The sequence below is a fragment of the Poecilia mexicana genome, unplaced genomic scaffold (assembly GCF_051168715.1).
Source record: "Poecilia mexicana isolate PSO_F unplaced genomic scaffold, ASM5116871v1 scaffold_13, whole genome shotgun sequence".
Taxonomy (NCBI): domain Eukaryota; kingdom Metazoa; phylum Chordata; class Actinopteri; order Cyprinodontiformes; family Poeciliidae; genus Poecilia; species Poecilia mexicana.
The window spans coordinates 18,727,359-18,740,815 of NW_028263382.1; the positions used below are offsets into that span (position 1 = coordinate 18,727,359).

General features: G+C 38.8%; 1 protein-coding gene across 3 annotated transcripts in view; it reads left to right on the forward strand.

Annotated features, from left to right (window-relative positions):
• The first annotated feature begins 2,486 nt into the window (after window positions 1-2,486).
• The window catches only part of vaspb (vasodilator stimulated phosphoprotein b), a 30,608-nt gene continuing 19,637 nt past the window's right edge, over window positions 2,487-13,457 (forward strand). For 2 of the 3 annotated variants that reach the window (XM_014982473.2, XM_088011830.1), the window contains exon 1: window positions 2,550-3,033. In XM_014982473.2, the coding sequence (XP_014837959.2) occupies window positions 3,029-3,033 (5 nt within the window). In that variant the 5' untranslated portion in view covers window positions 2,550-3,028. Of the gene's footprint in view, window positions 3,034-13,457 lie in introns of all 3 variants that reach the window. The other variant, XM_014982471.2, reaches the window with a different exon arrangement.

Here is a 13,457-nt window from a genome sequence, read left to right on the forward strand (position 1 = left end):
CAGTCTGTAACAGCCTTTCCAAAAACAATAAATAAATAAATCAACCAGTAAAGGTACAGAGGTGAACTTTAATAGCCAAGCTTTGGTAAATTCTCAATGTACCAGTTTTGATCATGTGCTCACATTCCTCCACATCCTGCGGACGAAACTGACCAACTGACGTCAAGTTGTGGAAATAAAACTGCGGCAAAGAGGGAGGAGCTCAGGAGAAACCTCAGCTTACTGTGTGTCTACTTCTGATTCTTCACAGGCCACTTTCTGGGAAAAGAACCAACTTGTTGAGTCTGGGCCACCACAAATCACACAAACACATCCACACATGGGAGCAGAGACTCGCACAACGACTGGGGGTTTGTTTGAAATTCTTGGCTCAGCTAACAGGGAACACATGGCTTTAAAAAAAAATACCAGCAGTTGCTTAAGCTTGTATGTCTTAGAGTGTGCCTGTAGTGAAACTGGGCATATTAGCTTTCAGTTTGTTTGCACATGCCACACATGTAATGCACTCCTTTCACATCCTCTTTTCCACTTCAATTAACATCAGGCATTGTCTCAGCACTGAGGACTGGGTCATGGGAGGAATCCTATTTTATTCATCTGTTTTTAACATAACTTAACATATTTTTAAATACAACATTATTTTTTTAATTTTATTTGTCAAACTGAGATCATGCTTTTGTCGAATAAAAACATGATCCATATTCCTACCAGATAGCATTTCTGTGGAATATTTAAGAGCCACAAAAGATACACTTGAAATTTCACAAACAGCCAGTAGGGTGATGTGCAGAGTTTATAATGGATCAGCCTCGCATGTAATGATGCCTTCATGTGCTATTGGAATTTGGGGTGCCCATTCGTGAAGGTATTGTGAGAATTGACAATGTAGATTCTTTGCTTGTGCCATTAGTTTAAGGGTACTTGTAATAAAGTAACAATATTGTTTACAGGAAGTAAGGATGGTCGACACAGCTATAGTTGACTCAGGTGAGCTTCATGTACATAAATATAACTTTTTAAATTACCATTATCTCAGTGAAGCGATTGACTTATACTATAAAATTAAATTGAAAACTGTGCTGACCAATAGTTGCTATTTTTGTATGCATAAGATTAATTTCACCATAAATTCTAGAAATCCTGACAGTATATATGCTAAACCAAAAATGTTATATGTCATCAAGGTTGGAAAATATAAAACATAACACAGATTAAGTACTGTGCTGTTTTAATTCATTTGTATGTGGGAGATATTATTGCTCTCATTTTAAAACACAGTATTATGCTCAGCACAAGACATAAGCAAATCCATCAGCTACTAAAAGCCCCAAAAATCAATAGGGGGCCCTGAAGAGACCACTAGAACAGTCACACAAGTCAAGTTAACAAATGCAAAAACAACTTTAGCAGTGGTCTTCAGCTCTTCTCAGATATGGTTTCTAGGCCTGTCACATTAACAAATTTTGCCGTACGATAAACAATAATAGTGTTGTTTTGATACCATTTTTAAGTAATATAATAGTAATTGCATAATAATGAAAGAACACATTCACAAAGATCATTTAACTTCAAATTCTAATGAGCGTTTAACACTGGAACTGGAAGTCATTTTAAATATCCAAAATAAATAAACAAAACAACAAATGAAAGGAATTATGAAGACTTTGTAAACAAAACTGTCCTTCCAAAAAAGGGCTAGTTCTAGTTGAGACCAGTGCACCAGACTCGAGACTTTTGCCATCCAGTTTTTGGTAGAAAGATAGAGAGAAATGAGAAATGGAAAATGGAGCTTGCTTTAATTTATCATGCAATAAAATGATTTATTGCTTTTTGTGAGAGGCCTAACCGTGTCCCTGGCCGATTCAATTCTCTGTGGAGTTAAAGTCAGGCACAGTGATGTCATTGCCTTTAAAACAAGTATTTGTAGTTTTGGACATAAGCAAAGGCCTTCTAGAATATTAAATCAGCAACTCCATAAAGTTTAGTGGAAGAAAGCATTGGTTCTGCAAATTGCTGGTAGACGGCTCTGCTGACTTAGGACTTCCTAAAGTACGTTGAACCAAAACAATCGGATGATTTGGTTCCTCAAATCATCACAAAAGATGGAAACGTCACATTGAAACTCAAGCAAATTTACCCTGATTGTGGAGGGCGTCACTCAGAGATTTTTCCTTGACTATATTAGCCGTATCATTTCTGTATTAAAAATATACTCACTGGCTTTACATAATATTCTCATTTTCTGAAAAACTTTTTTTTAGATGCAAGTCATACAGAAGGTACACATACATGTGTGTAATAAATCTATATGAGTTTCACTTTTTTATTTGAATTGCTGAAATAAATTATTACTTCGATGGCATTCTAGTTTATTTAGCTGCACCTGCACTAACCCATCAAATTGACTTTAAAGATGAATCTAAGACCCAGTTTAAATTCGTGAAAGGGAAATTTACGAAGCACACTTGAATGCGTCCTGGGATTACTTTGAAGCTGGCGGGTTGGGCCAGACTCCCGTGAATTCACACGGCAGGGCCGTGACCCGACAGCGCCGCGGAGTGAAGGAAAAAGAGCCCCGCGGAGGTATATCATTTCAACCTTTCTTAGCGCAGCTGCAAACATAAAAACACCTGAAAGTGGGAGAAGAGGAAGTGAAGCTTTCTGGGCAGCCGCTATTTTCTCAGCTTCACTTCTTTTTTTTTTCTCGTAGAAACCCACTGTGGGAGAGTTATTGGAGTTGACAAGCCCGCTTCACTACTGTATCTACCCCCTCCTCTTCCTCCACCTCTTCCTCCTCCTCCTCCTCTCCCGCTCCACAGAACCAGGAAATCGTCGAGGTGTGCTCCTTTATCCCCACTACCCTGTTTGCGGCTTTAGATGTGCTGTTTCGCCCACCCCCTCCTCCTCTCCGCTTTTGGACGGTGTAGTTTTTTTTTATTTCATCGCTGTGACTCTGTAAACACCGGGCTTCACCGCTGAAGTCATCCGAAGTTGCCTTCGAGGAGAGGAGCTCCACTCTGGCCGAACAATGAGGTGCGTAAAGCGGCTGGGATCCCTTCATGTTTCATTGTGTTTCCAGCCGAGCATTTTTCACTGTTTCTGTTGCTAGTTTTCTCATGGGCTGCTGGTTAAAAGAGTCTGAGCTGCTTGTTTAATCTCGACAGCAGTGCTTTGTAACGCGTTAAATTCCCGTTTCTCATTCAGAAACACACAGCTGGGTTTTGGGTTGTTTTTGTTCTCAGCTAAAACTGTGCAGGAAGTTTTTTTTTGTGACCGAGTAACTTTTCCTGAAACTTCAGCTTTCTACTTGTTCAAAGTTTTTGGGTTGAGATTAAGCAGTTTGATTCACATCAACACGTTTTAGTTTTAAAAATATATATATTATTATTATTATTTCGTAGATTACTTATAACACTAAGATTTTAAACATCTTCATGTGCAAAAAAAAACTACTGAGGTCAGTCCAATTTATAAGGTATAAAAAAGGATTCGGTGGCTAGCTAAGATCCAAAGCGTAGATTGGCCACAAGAAAGTGACCAATCTGCAGCATGTGCTGTTTATATCATCGTCATCATCATCATGCATTCCATAGACACACATTAAAGCTACCCCCTCCTGAGCTGCAGTTTGCCTCCGTGTGGGAGAGCAGAGTTTACCACCATGAACAAGACCCACAGGCACACAGCTCATGTCCACAAATTCCATGTCCTGTCACAGCCTGCGCCTGCTGGCAATTACAAGCTTGGAAGTCTCTGCTCCTGGGCTGGAGCTGCTCTGATCTCACATTTAAACGCCACTAGCACTTAGTTTAGTGTGCAGTTTTTTTTTGTTTATTTATTTATTTATTTGCTTGTTTTTTTTTTTTTTTTGTTGTTTTTTTCTTTTGTCTTTTCAAAGTGCATGTCCTTGAGAGTTACACTGAGGAACTGGAGTCTGGTAGGGATAACCTGAGTGACCAGTTTTCTTTTTTTTTTTTTTTTAGATTTTTTTTTTGTGTGTGTGTTCAGCCTTTCACAGTGCCCCATTTGTAACAATATATCTCATGGGTTGGTCCTGTGTTTTCTATTTGTTTTGCTGATCTCAACCTAAGACTTGAGATTATTTGTTATAACAATGTTCTGTTAACAATATGTTTAGGCACATTTCAGATCAAAAAAACAATGCAGACTAATCGGTTGTTAAAATTAGTTGCAGTTCTCAACTGCTTCATGTGCAAAAATATTATGCTGTTTTGCAGTTCTGCTATTTTTAGAATAACACAAATATAACAGGCTGGTTTTGCCTGGCAATTAGCTGGCCTATCAGGCTACTCAAACAGGTTTGAAAGGTGCAGGTATTCTTGATTTTGTTTTCAGCTTCATCACTTTGTGTGTTTTACACAACCAGAAGTATTTGCAAATGGCCCAATTTGTTTTTGTTGTATGTGAGAGAGAAAAGTACATCAGCGTTCTTTCCGCCAGCTGATGCCAGTGTACAGCAACATGTGAGCGAGAGGGGAAGCACTTCAACATGTTCTTTGGTGTCTCAGGAAAAAAAAGGACTCCAATTTGGAGGAACGAAACGATGCAACATTTTAGGCACGTAAAGACTGTATCCGTTCAAAACATTCCTAAACCTTGATGGCGACAACAGGTCCGGGGCAGTCTTTCTATTTGTTTTACACACATTTCTCTCTGGGACCTCAGAGTGCAGTGAGAACGCTGGTGCGACCTGAAATCCTTGCACCGAGTTGCATTAGATGTGCACATTTAACGTGGCTCTTGCTTAAAATAAGGCACAGTGATAATCGTGTGTGTCTAAGTTGCATAATAACCTTGGCATTCTGAAATGCTGGAACCTTGCATGACGCAGACATCATGGCTCTAGAGACACAACCACACAATGCGACAGCACGCTGTTCTGCCCAAGCAGTGTGTAATAAAGTTATTAACCATGGTGCAATAAGATAAGCTAACCGCCTGATTGTTGAGTTGCTCTTCTGCAGTTAGAAGGGGAGAAGCTGTGGGGGTTGGGGGGCGGGGCGCACAGTACTTCCCCAACCATAAAACAAACATACCTGTGACTTTACCGCACATGTCAGACGTATTTGCTAACCCGAAGCCTCCTTAACGTCGCGTTAGGAAGTTCCTGTTTAGGTTGGTGAATGGAGCTCTTCCTCTAAATGACTATGGCTTTGACTGGCCCCCCGCTGCGGCCAAAGGGGTTCATGTCACCTTGCATAATGGTAATGACTGGTATGCAGCTCTGCTAGTGCTCATTGTGGCTCTGGAATGTAAATGTTGACACAGAAGTGCAGGCAGTTGGTCAATAGTTCAACTACTGACCCAGTTCTGAAACTGGTTCTGATCATCCCGAGCATCTTGGTTCACTGATATCAGATTTAGAAGCGTTTGTTGTTGTTATCTTTGGATTACTGTCTCAGTGAACAATAACTCCTCTATTCAGATCATTGCATCAGCCTTTCAGATTCCTATCCTGGGGGCTAAGAGGCCCAGGAAGTGCATCAATTTGCATCATGATTCACTCTTATTGTCAGAGAGGTGACTCTCCACTCCCACGCTGACTCTGTGGATTGGTCTCTGACTGAAAAGTGCCGTCCTGTCTGACACCATCCTCACGTCTGCCTCAGGCTCAAGAAATAATACACAGAAACAGGTGTAATGCATCTGCTTCACCCACTGTTTTTCTGTCTGCTGAGCATCCTGAAGTTGGTTCAGAAGCTCTGCATGAAGTGGAAGTGATTCCGGAGCGGACTACTTGTTTGCTCCCTTGCAAGAGCCTGTTATTGATCAGTGTTAAAAGCAGCGAGGAGGAGACTACCCCCCTACACTCCCTTTCAGCCCCACCCTCTGCCCTGCCCCGTTGTTTCTTTTGTGTCTCAACACCACATTTCTCTCCTTTGGCATCAGCTCGATAGGAATGCGGTTCAAACTGTGACCTTAGCGGATTCGCTGTAATCGTCTTCCGCTTCTTCTTGAGCCCATGTCCCAACAGGCCACTCGCTGTTATTTAAGAAATGCACCAGAGTTATTGCATTTATGCCTTTGTAAGGACGCTGAGATGCAACTCCTTAGGGTTGCAACAGCAGCATGTTCTTGCTGCACCGTTGTGTAATGTTTTGGTGTTGGTATTTCAGGTCTCCACTTGTTTGCCTCATGCCTTGCACAGTCAGATTGTTTTCTTTGATGTAAGCAGCACAAGCAAATTTCAGCCTGTCTGACGTCTGTTGTTCTTGTCATTTATTACCATAATTGGTCAAAACTGCTGATATTTTTGGGGGAGAACATGTCTTTGCAAAGGACACCACCCACTTTGGGTTGTCCTGCAAAACCTCATCATCAGTCACTGTCTTTAGACGGTTCTCTTTGTTTAATGCACAAAGAGAATTTGTAAAAAAAAAAAAAAAAAAAAAATTATATAATATATATTAGCAGATCTTTCACATTTCTTTTTTGCCAAACACATCTTAATGTGCTGCACCCCAGAAGCAATACCAATTTGAGGTAATTGGGGTGTGCTTGTGGGAATTCTTATCCATAATGGAAAAAAAAAGAATAATGGTTTCATTTCATGCATCATAAAGGAGCTACATGTTGATGTACTCTTCAAAAGACCCCCTCAGTGTTTTTTTGTACAGTTGGTGTGACAGTGTGTCGAAAGGATCACCCTGCATGCACACACTGTTAGTTGAAATGTCCTGACATGAGTGTTTGTTTCCCACAATGCCCAATCACCACTACCCCCTTCTCTGAAACAATTCACCCCTCTTGGCCCGCCCACCTCTCATACTCATAAATAGGCCATTATGCTGGCCTGCTTCTTGGATTAGGCGCTTTGCTACACAAGTTGCTCAATATACAAAATCCACCATTGTCTGCTTTGTGACAAAGCCATTTTCCTTGGTGGAAGCTGCTGTTTTGGTTTTGGGGTGGTGCCTCTAGGCTGCTGCTTTTACTTTTCATGTCAATTTTATTTATTCTTTAATATATATATATATTTATTTTATAGTTTAAATAAACAGTTAATTGTATTGTAGGCTATTGCTCGCCAGTACGAAGTGCTTGTCTATTCGCTTAGTTTTAAAACCTTAATATTAGATGCAGTAAGCAATAATTCGTACAGTCCTGTTAAACCAGAGCATTAGAAAGACAACCACCTTTAAATAAATCATCATAGTTGGTAGTTCATCTAAAGCCCTGCAAGTAAGCTGTAGGATTTGTGTAAAGTAGTTTAGTAGCTGATGGTAAAGTCCATTCTGCTACAGATGTAAATGGAAAGTAAACATTTCAATAAAGACCAACTGATTCCCATGCACACATTTGCATGGCCACAAATTGAAAGCACATTTTTGTTACTCAGTTTCAAATCCAGCTGTGCTTTTTATCTCTTGCCTAATCCAAATCAAAGTAGGGGCTGCAAAACGGATGATTTTACCCTAAAGTTGACAATAATTTTTACATGTAGGAATTTTAACAAAAAGAAGTAAGCAAGCATAATTTAACACTCTATCCTAAAATAACAAGCAGAAAGTTAGGTTTTTAATGTGGCTTGGATAAATACTTTATACCTTTTTATAGCTTAGTATTTCAAGAGCTATATGTGCTACATTTTGCAAAAGTATTTATACGCATTGTACTTTCTCACTTAAACCACAAACTCAGAAGTGTTTTATGTGATAGACCAACATAAAGTGTTGCAGAAGTGGAAGGAAAATGATGCACCATTTACAAAGTTGTTTACAGATAAAAAGTGCAATGTACATTTGTATTAATTTCTGTAAACTCTAACATGTTGAGTATATCCAGAAAAAAAAAACACTGGGTATGTTGTCCTGCGTTTCTCTAACTTTCATGCAAAGTCAAATAGCTTAATTTTTTTTTTTTTTTGAAGTGGTAGCCAAATACTTGCAGAAAGGATTCTCAGTTCTGCAAACTCAGGTTTGGTGTTTCTCTATTTTATCAAGTTGAGGTCAGAATGACAGACGCTAATGTAGTTTATCTGCTATCGTTAAGGCCTATTTTACAGTTGGCACACGTCTGGTTTAGTTCCAACTGTCTGCCAAGTTCATAAAATCCAAAAGGTGACCAACTGCCCTCTGCAGGTCTGTCAGTTTTTACCCCCTTTACTACACAAGTTTCTCACATCAGTTCCTTACAAAATTAATTATGAGGAAGTACTATCTTAATTGACAAACCACTGTTATTAAGAGAGCTACATAATGCATTTTTTGTCTTTAGTTTTTTTTTTTTTAAGCTTCTTGACAGGAACATAAGTTTGAAAATTTATCGTTCCTGTCATTTCACCAGCGTGACATTCGACAACATAAAAACTTCTCGACTTAAGTTTGTCAGTTATGTAAATAGCATCACAACTATTGGTATTTGTAAAATTTGGTTTATCTAAAAGCTTTTAGATAAGTGAAACGGAATAAACCAGAGCATTATTTTTAGTTCATTACCATTAAAGTTCCATTTATAATCGTCATCATTTTGACTTCAGTGGCAGGACAGTTTTATTACCTGACATTTTTGAGGTTCCAAAACATTAAAATAAGTTTGATTTGGATGTATTAAAATATAATATATATATATATATATATAATATATATATATATATATATATAAAAAGAAAATAATTACATGTGCTAGGAATTGATTAAAGTATTCTATAATGGACATATCATGCCAACCCTTAAGCAACCTCTGACCAGAACTGATGTGATCCAGTATTCAGCTGCTGCTTCATAGATCCCGGATGAAATGCCCTTTACCTGCCATTGGTCTCTTTTCACTGTGGAACGTCTTATTTATCAGCTTTTAAACATCACCTCTTAAGCAGGTCCTGAGTCACTGTTGTTGCACATTAATTTTACTAAAATGAACTGAGGAGAACACATTTAATAAACTGACACTATGCCACACTTTCCTGTTGAAGTAGCGACAGAACTGAACTGGTGTGACATTTGAGGTGGCATATAAAGCACAGGATTTCAAAGATGATTATAGTCGCCCACATGATTCCACTATGTCGTCTTGTTTCGTGTGTGCACAAAACTAACCAGTGTAGCTTGGTGTTTCGAGTGCATTACTACAGGAAAAGTGCTTCAGAAAGGTTTCTTCTTTTTTTTTCCCCCCCAAGTTGAAACAAACGTGTGAAAAAGGTTTCTGTTCCTTAAAAAAAAAGCTCTCACTCACATGTGTTAAGATAAGCCCTGTGTTGGGACATTTGAAGGAGCAGTTTGCTGTAGGATATTAGAAAAATGTGATGGTCTTGGTGAATATTGTGATGAATTTTTATAGCACTAAACAAATGAATATTGATGTCTTTAAACTTATGATTTTTAGCAAACATTGACCAAAGGGAAGGATTCAGCTGCCTGGAACCAGGAAATAAAAGTCATTATTTCCAGTCTACATCTATGTAGCTTAAATAAGTCAACACTTACTGTAGTCTAGACAGTTCTTCATAATAGTCATATTGTGTCATGAATAGCAATAAAAATACATTTGTAAAAGATGGTGTCGCCTTACACTGATCCTAACCTTGCATTCTTCCACAGAAATTTTGGTAGGCCCTTTGAGTTTTTATTGAGTTGTAACTAAAATCCACATTCACTTAAGACATTGAATATATTAAAAAGGGAACAATATACTCCTTTTTTAATTTACAATAAGGACTACTTCAATTAAATATTTGTGAGGGTGTTGTATTCAGACTTAATGTACCAATATCCTGTTTGGCCAGTTGAAAGGAGTGAAGTGTTTTTATTGTATAAAAACTGAGTGAAACTGAACAGAGAGTATCATGTGAAGATAACTGCAGATATCTGAACCTTCCCTGCTGCAGATAAATTGGAGGAACATTATCTTCTTGGTTTGACTGAGTCTGTCTCTGACGTTGCAGCGAAATGAAAGCTTAGCTACGAGGATGGACGTTCTGTATGGTCAGCACTGCTAATGGTTATAAAGATCCAGAGGGTTCATCTGGGGTCCGCTGCTTAATGGAACATAATGGAACCCAGTTAGTATAGAAACAGCTTTATGCTGCCAGCCATTGTTAACATTCTTATCACTCAAGTCCTTAGATCATGGCCTCTCTTATCTGGGAAGATGGTGATTACTGATGGACAGAGGCTGCATCAGAAGACTCAGAGGAAACCCTGAGCTTGCTTCAGGCTCTGCTGCTGGCTTTCTTTGAGACTTTGACCTAGTGTTGACTAAAGGTTTATTGCCACACGGGAAAGGACGCGCTTAACGCAGGCCGGTTTGTTTACTTGTTCTGTTAAAAGATGAGCTATTTCTGCATGCGGACATATCTTGGTGCATCGACTGCGATACAAATAATCTTGTGTACTGATGCTTCCTCTGAGGGGATATTTATGCTTTCCACGCTAACATTTTTGACCAGCGATACTTTGTAAACTTTAGTTGATGACTGGTTACCAGTGTCAAGTGTACAAAGGTCTTAAAAGATTTGGTGCAAAGCCACTAGAACTTTTTGTAGCGCTGTTTCAAAACGTCCACGCAGTGTACAAGAAAAAGAGTTGAAGTTAGAGAAGTTCATTCTAGTATTATGAAATATATGCTAAAGCAGTCTCAGTTCTTCTCTACCTTTTGCTGCACATTACCTGTCAGCTGGCTAAGCAAAAGCTGTTTTACACTAAAAACATGGACAGTTATTGCTTGCACCACTCACCTCTTATTAATTAGGGCACAGGACACCAGGAAATTGGATATTATTTTCTTACTTTACCATTACACAATGCTCCCGACATTTTCTGTGAACTTTAGCATCTTAACCCCTAAAAAATATGCATCGACTGTTGGCCTTCTGGCTTCAGGGCAGTTAGTCCAGCCAACTGGCCAAATATATTATCAATACACTGTGAGAATTCACAGACTTGAAATCCTAGCAAACATTGCATCCAAGTAGTCATTTCTGACTGTAGTATTCAATGTACGGTACAGCTCTGTTATTAATTTTGTGCTGTTTTCAAACCACAGTCAACAAATCAGCTAACTGGCTGTAAAGAGGCTGCCTTCAAAGAAAAGTAATCAGATGGTGTTATACATTTTTCTTTGGAATTTGTTATTTTTAGTCTGAGTTATCATGCAGTTAGAATCTCATTGGCCAATGCCCAGTTTCCAGCTTCAAAAAACTAACCAGGGTTGTGATAGTCGACTATGCTGCGGCCAACATCAGCATTCTCAGACCCCCACGTTTCCAGGAAGCATGATTAAGCAGGAAAAGGGATCTTCTTTACTCATTCAGTGGAAAGGGAAGGGGCGTACAAGTCAGGGCAGCCTGAAACTGGGAGTTTTCTCCTGTTGATGCTTTTCTAAGAGGGAGCTCTCCTCCTCCTTGGCCTGGGTCGGGGAGGATGTGCTCCGACCTGTAAAAGGAATTGAGCTCAGTGCAGAGGACAGAGGTAACTTCATTCCAAATATGGGCATTGAGAGTGCCAGTTCTATTGCCCCCCACCCCCCACCCCACCTCATTCCACACAGCCTTGGCCGCATCAGAAGCAGGAAGGAATTCATCTCTGCTCTTCAAGTGGCCAAGCAAAAAAACAACTTGATGATTTGGGCGAAAACTCCTTTCTCTGTCATGAATGAGGAGTCAGCATTCAGGAAATACTTTAAGGTTTTTTTTTTACTTTTTTTTAATCAGGAAGGTCAAAAACACATCTGATTTTCATTCAAATATTTACAGTTTACGACTAGCTCAGACGGCCTGAGTGCCTGTTTTGTGTCGTTGATTCAGTAGCTTGGTGTGAAAGTTTGCTTGTGTTAATTTTGCAGCAAGTTGTTACATGTGTGAGATGACACAGACAGTAGGAAAATGGGACGACAGACTGAACTTTAAATAGTATCAACAGTAAAGGGCGTCTCAGAGATGTGTAGATTTTAAAAACCGTTAACCTGCTCTAAGAGGGCTGGATAGTGCCCGGCAATGACTTCCATGTTTTTAAATGAGATTCTTACTAAAGGTTATTGCAAAAACAGCTGACTTCATCTTCATCTTCAGACAAGTGAGTTCCGATGTGCTGTCACTTTTCATTTTTAAACAGCTGAATAAAAATAACAAAAAAAAAAAAAAAAAAATCCACCACCCTTCCCATTTCTTAAAAAAAAGACAAGTGTAGTCCATTAAATTTCCACTTCTCTTGTTACTTTCATGTACTGATTTGTAAATATGATTAAAAGACTATATGTTGCATCGGGGGAAGTTTGTTCAATGTTTGGGCATTTAGCCATAAACAGCTGTACATTGCAGTTTGGAAACTAATCAGAAAACGTGGCCTGAAGAGGACTTGAGCATGATGTAATGTCTGATGAATCAGCCTAGAGTCAACCGGTGTTTGTATGTGACTTCTTCACCCAAATCAGCATCAGAGAACAAGAACTTCACCATTGAGATGGTTTGGAGTTAATTTGCTGCTTCTGTACCCCCCATTATTATTCACATGTTATGGCTTTGTTTCTTTCAACAAATTTCATTCTGTATTTTCTAAAGGCTTCATATTGGCCCCTTTTTCAATTGATTGCTGTCCTGATTTCACGTAAACCAGCTAGCTGACAGAAAGATGGGACTTGGCAACTGAATAAGCAAAATACCTGAGTTGACCTCGCTGATGGAAATTATAACCAGGAGTCAGCTTCTGATTTTACAATGGAGCTTTTAAGAAATTTGTAAAAAGTATTATTTTTTTTTTTTACAGATTTAAGTAATCAGCACTCCAGTCAAACGTCAAACTGATGAATTGTTCAACATTAGAGCTCACTCCAATGCACTCCTCATTGCCAAACTTTTTTTTTTTTCATTGTTACAATGTTCCGCAATGATAATGATTGTGATTTGATAAATTGTGCAGTTCTATAATATACCTTTTATTATAATTTTAAGAGTAGAATTATCCACTTAATCGGTTGTAGTTTTTAACCTTGTCCCAATCTTAGGTGGTAAGATGGTAACGGTAAGATTGCTTTTTTTTTTTTTTTTAACCTTTTTTATAAATCTCAATTCAGGGTGGAATTATCCAGTTTCACCAATTTAAGTATTTCAGACTTTGGGCTTATCAATGATGGCTAAATGATCCTCAAACATCCCTCTACTAAGGTAATTTTAAAGTTTTTTAAAGGTGCATGCTTGTTATGGGATTACCTGAATTAACTGTGGAAATTTCCATGTTAACATGGAGACCTCGAGAAAGTGTTGCAAGACATGTAAAAGTGCTGAGAACAGAAGGTTACTGCTTGGAAACCAGAGGTGGATTAAAATAATCTTTGACTAATCGCAACAGTCTTGACAGATTAGTCGACTGCCAAAATAATTTGTTGCATCCTTAACTGCGACCTCTGTTCAGTGTGTTTCATACCAAGACAAGTACATCTTATTTCCTGTAGTAGGATACACACAGTTGCAACATAGGGATTCTGGATTTATTGTAATTTGA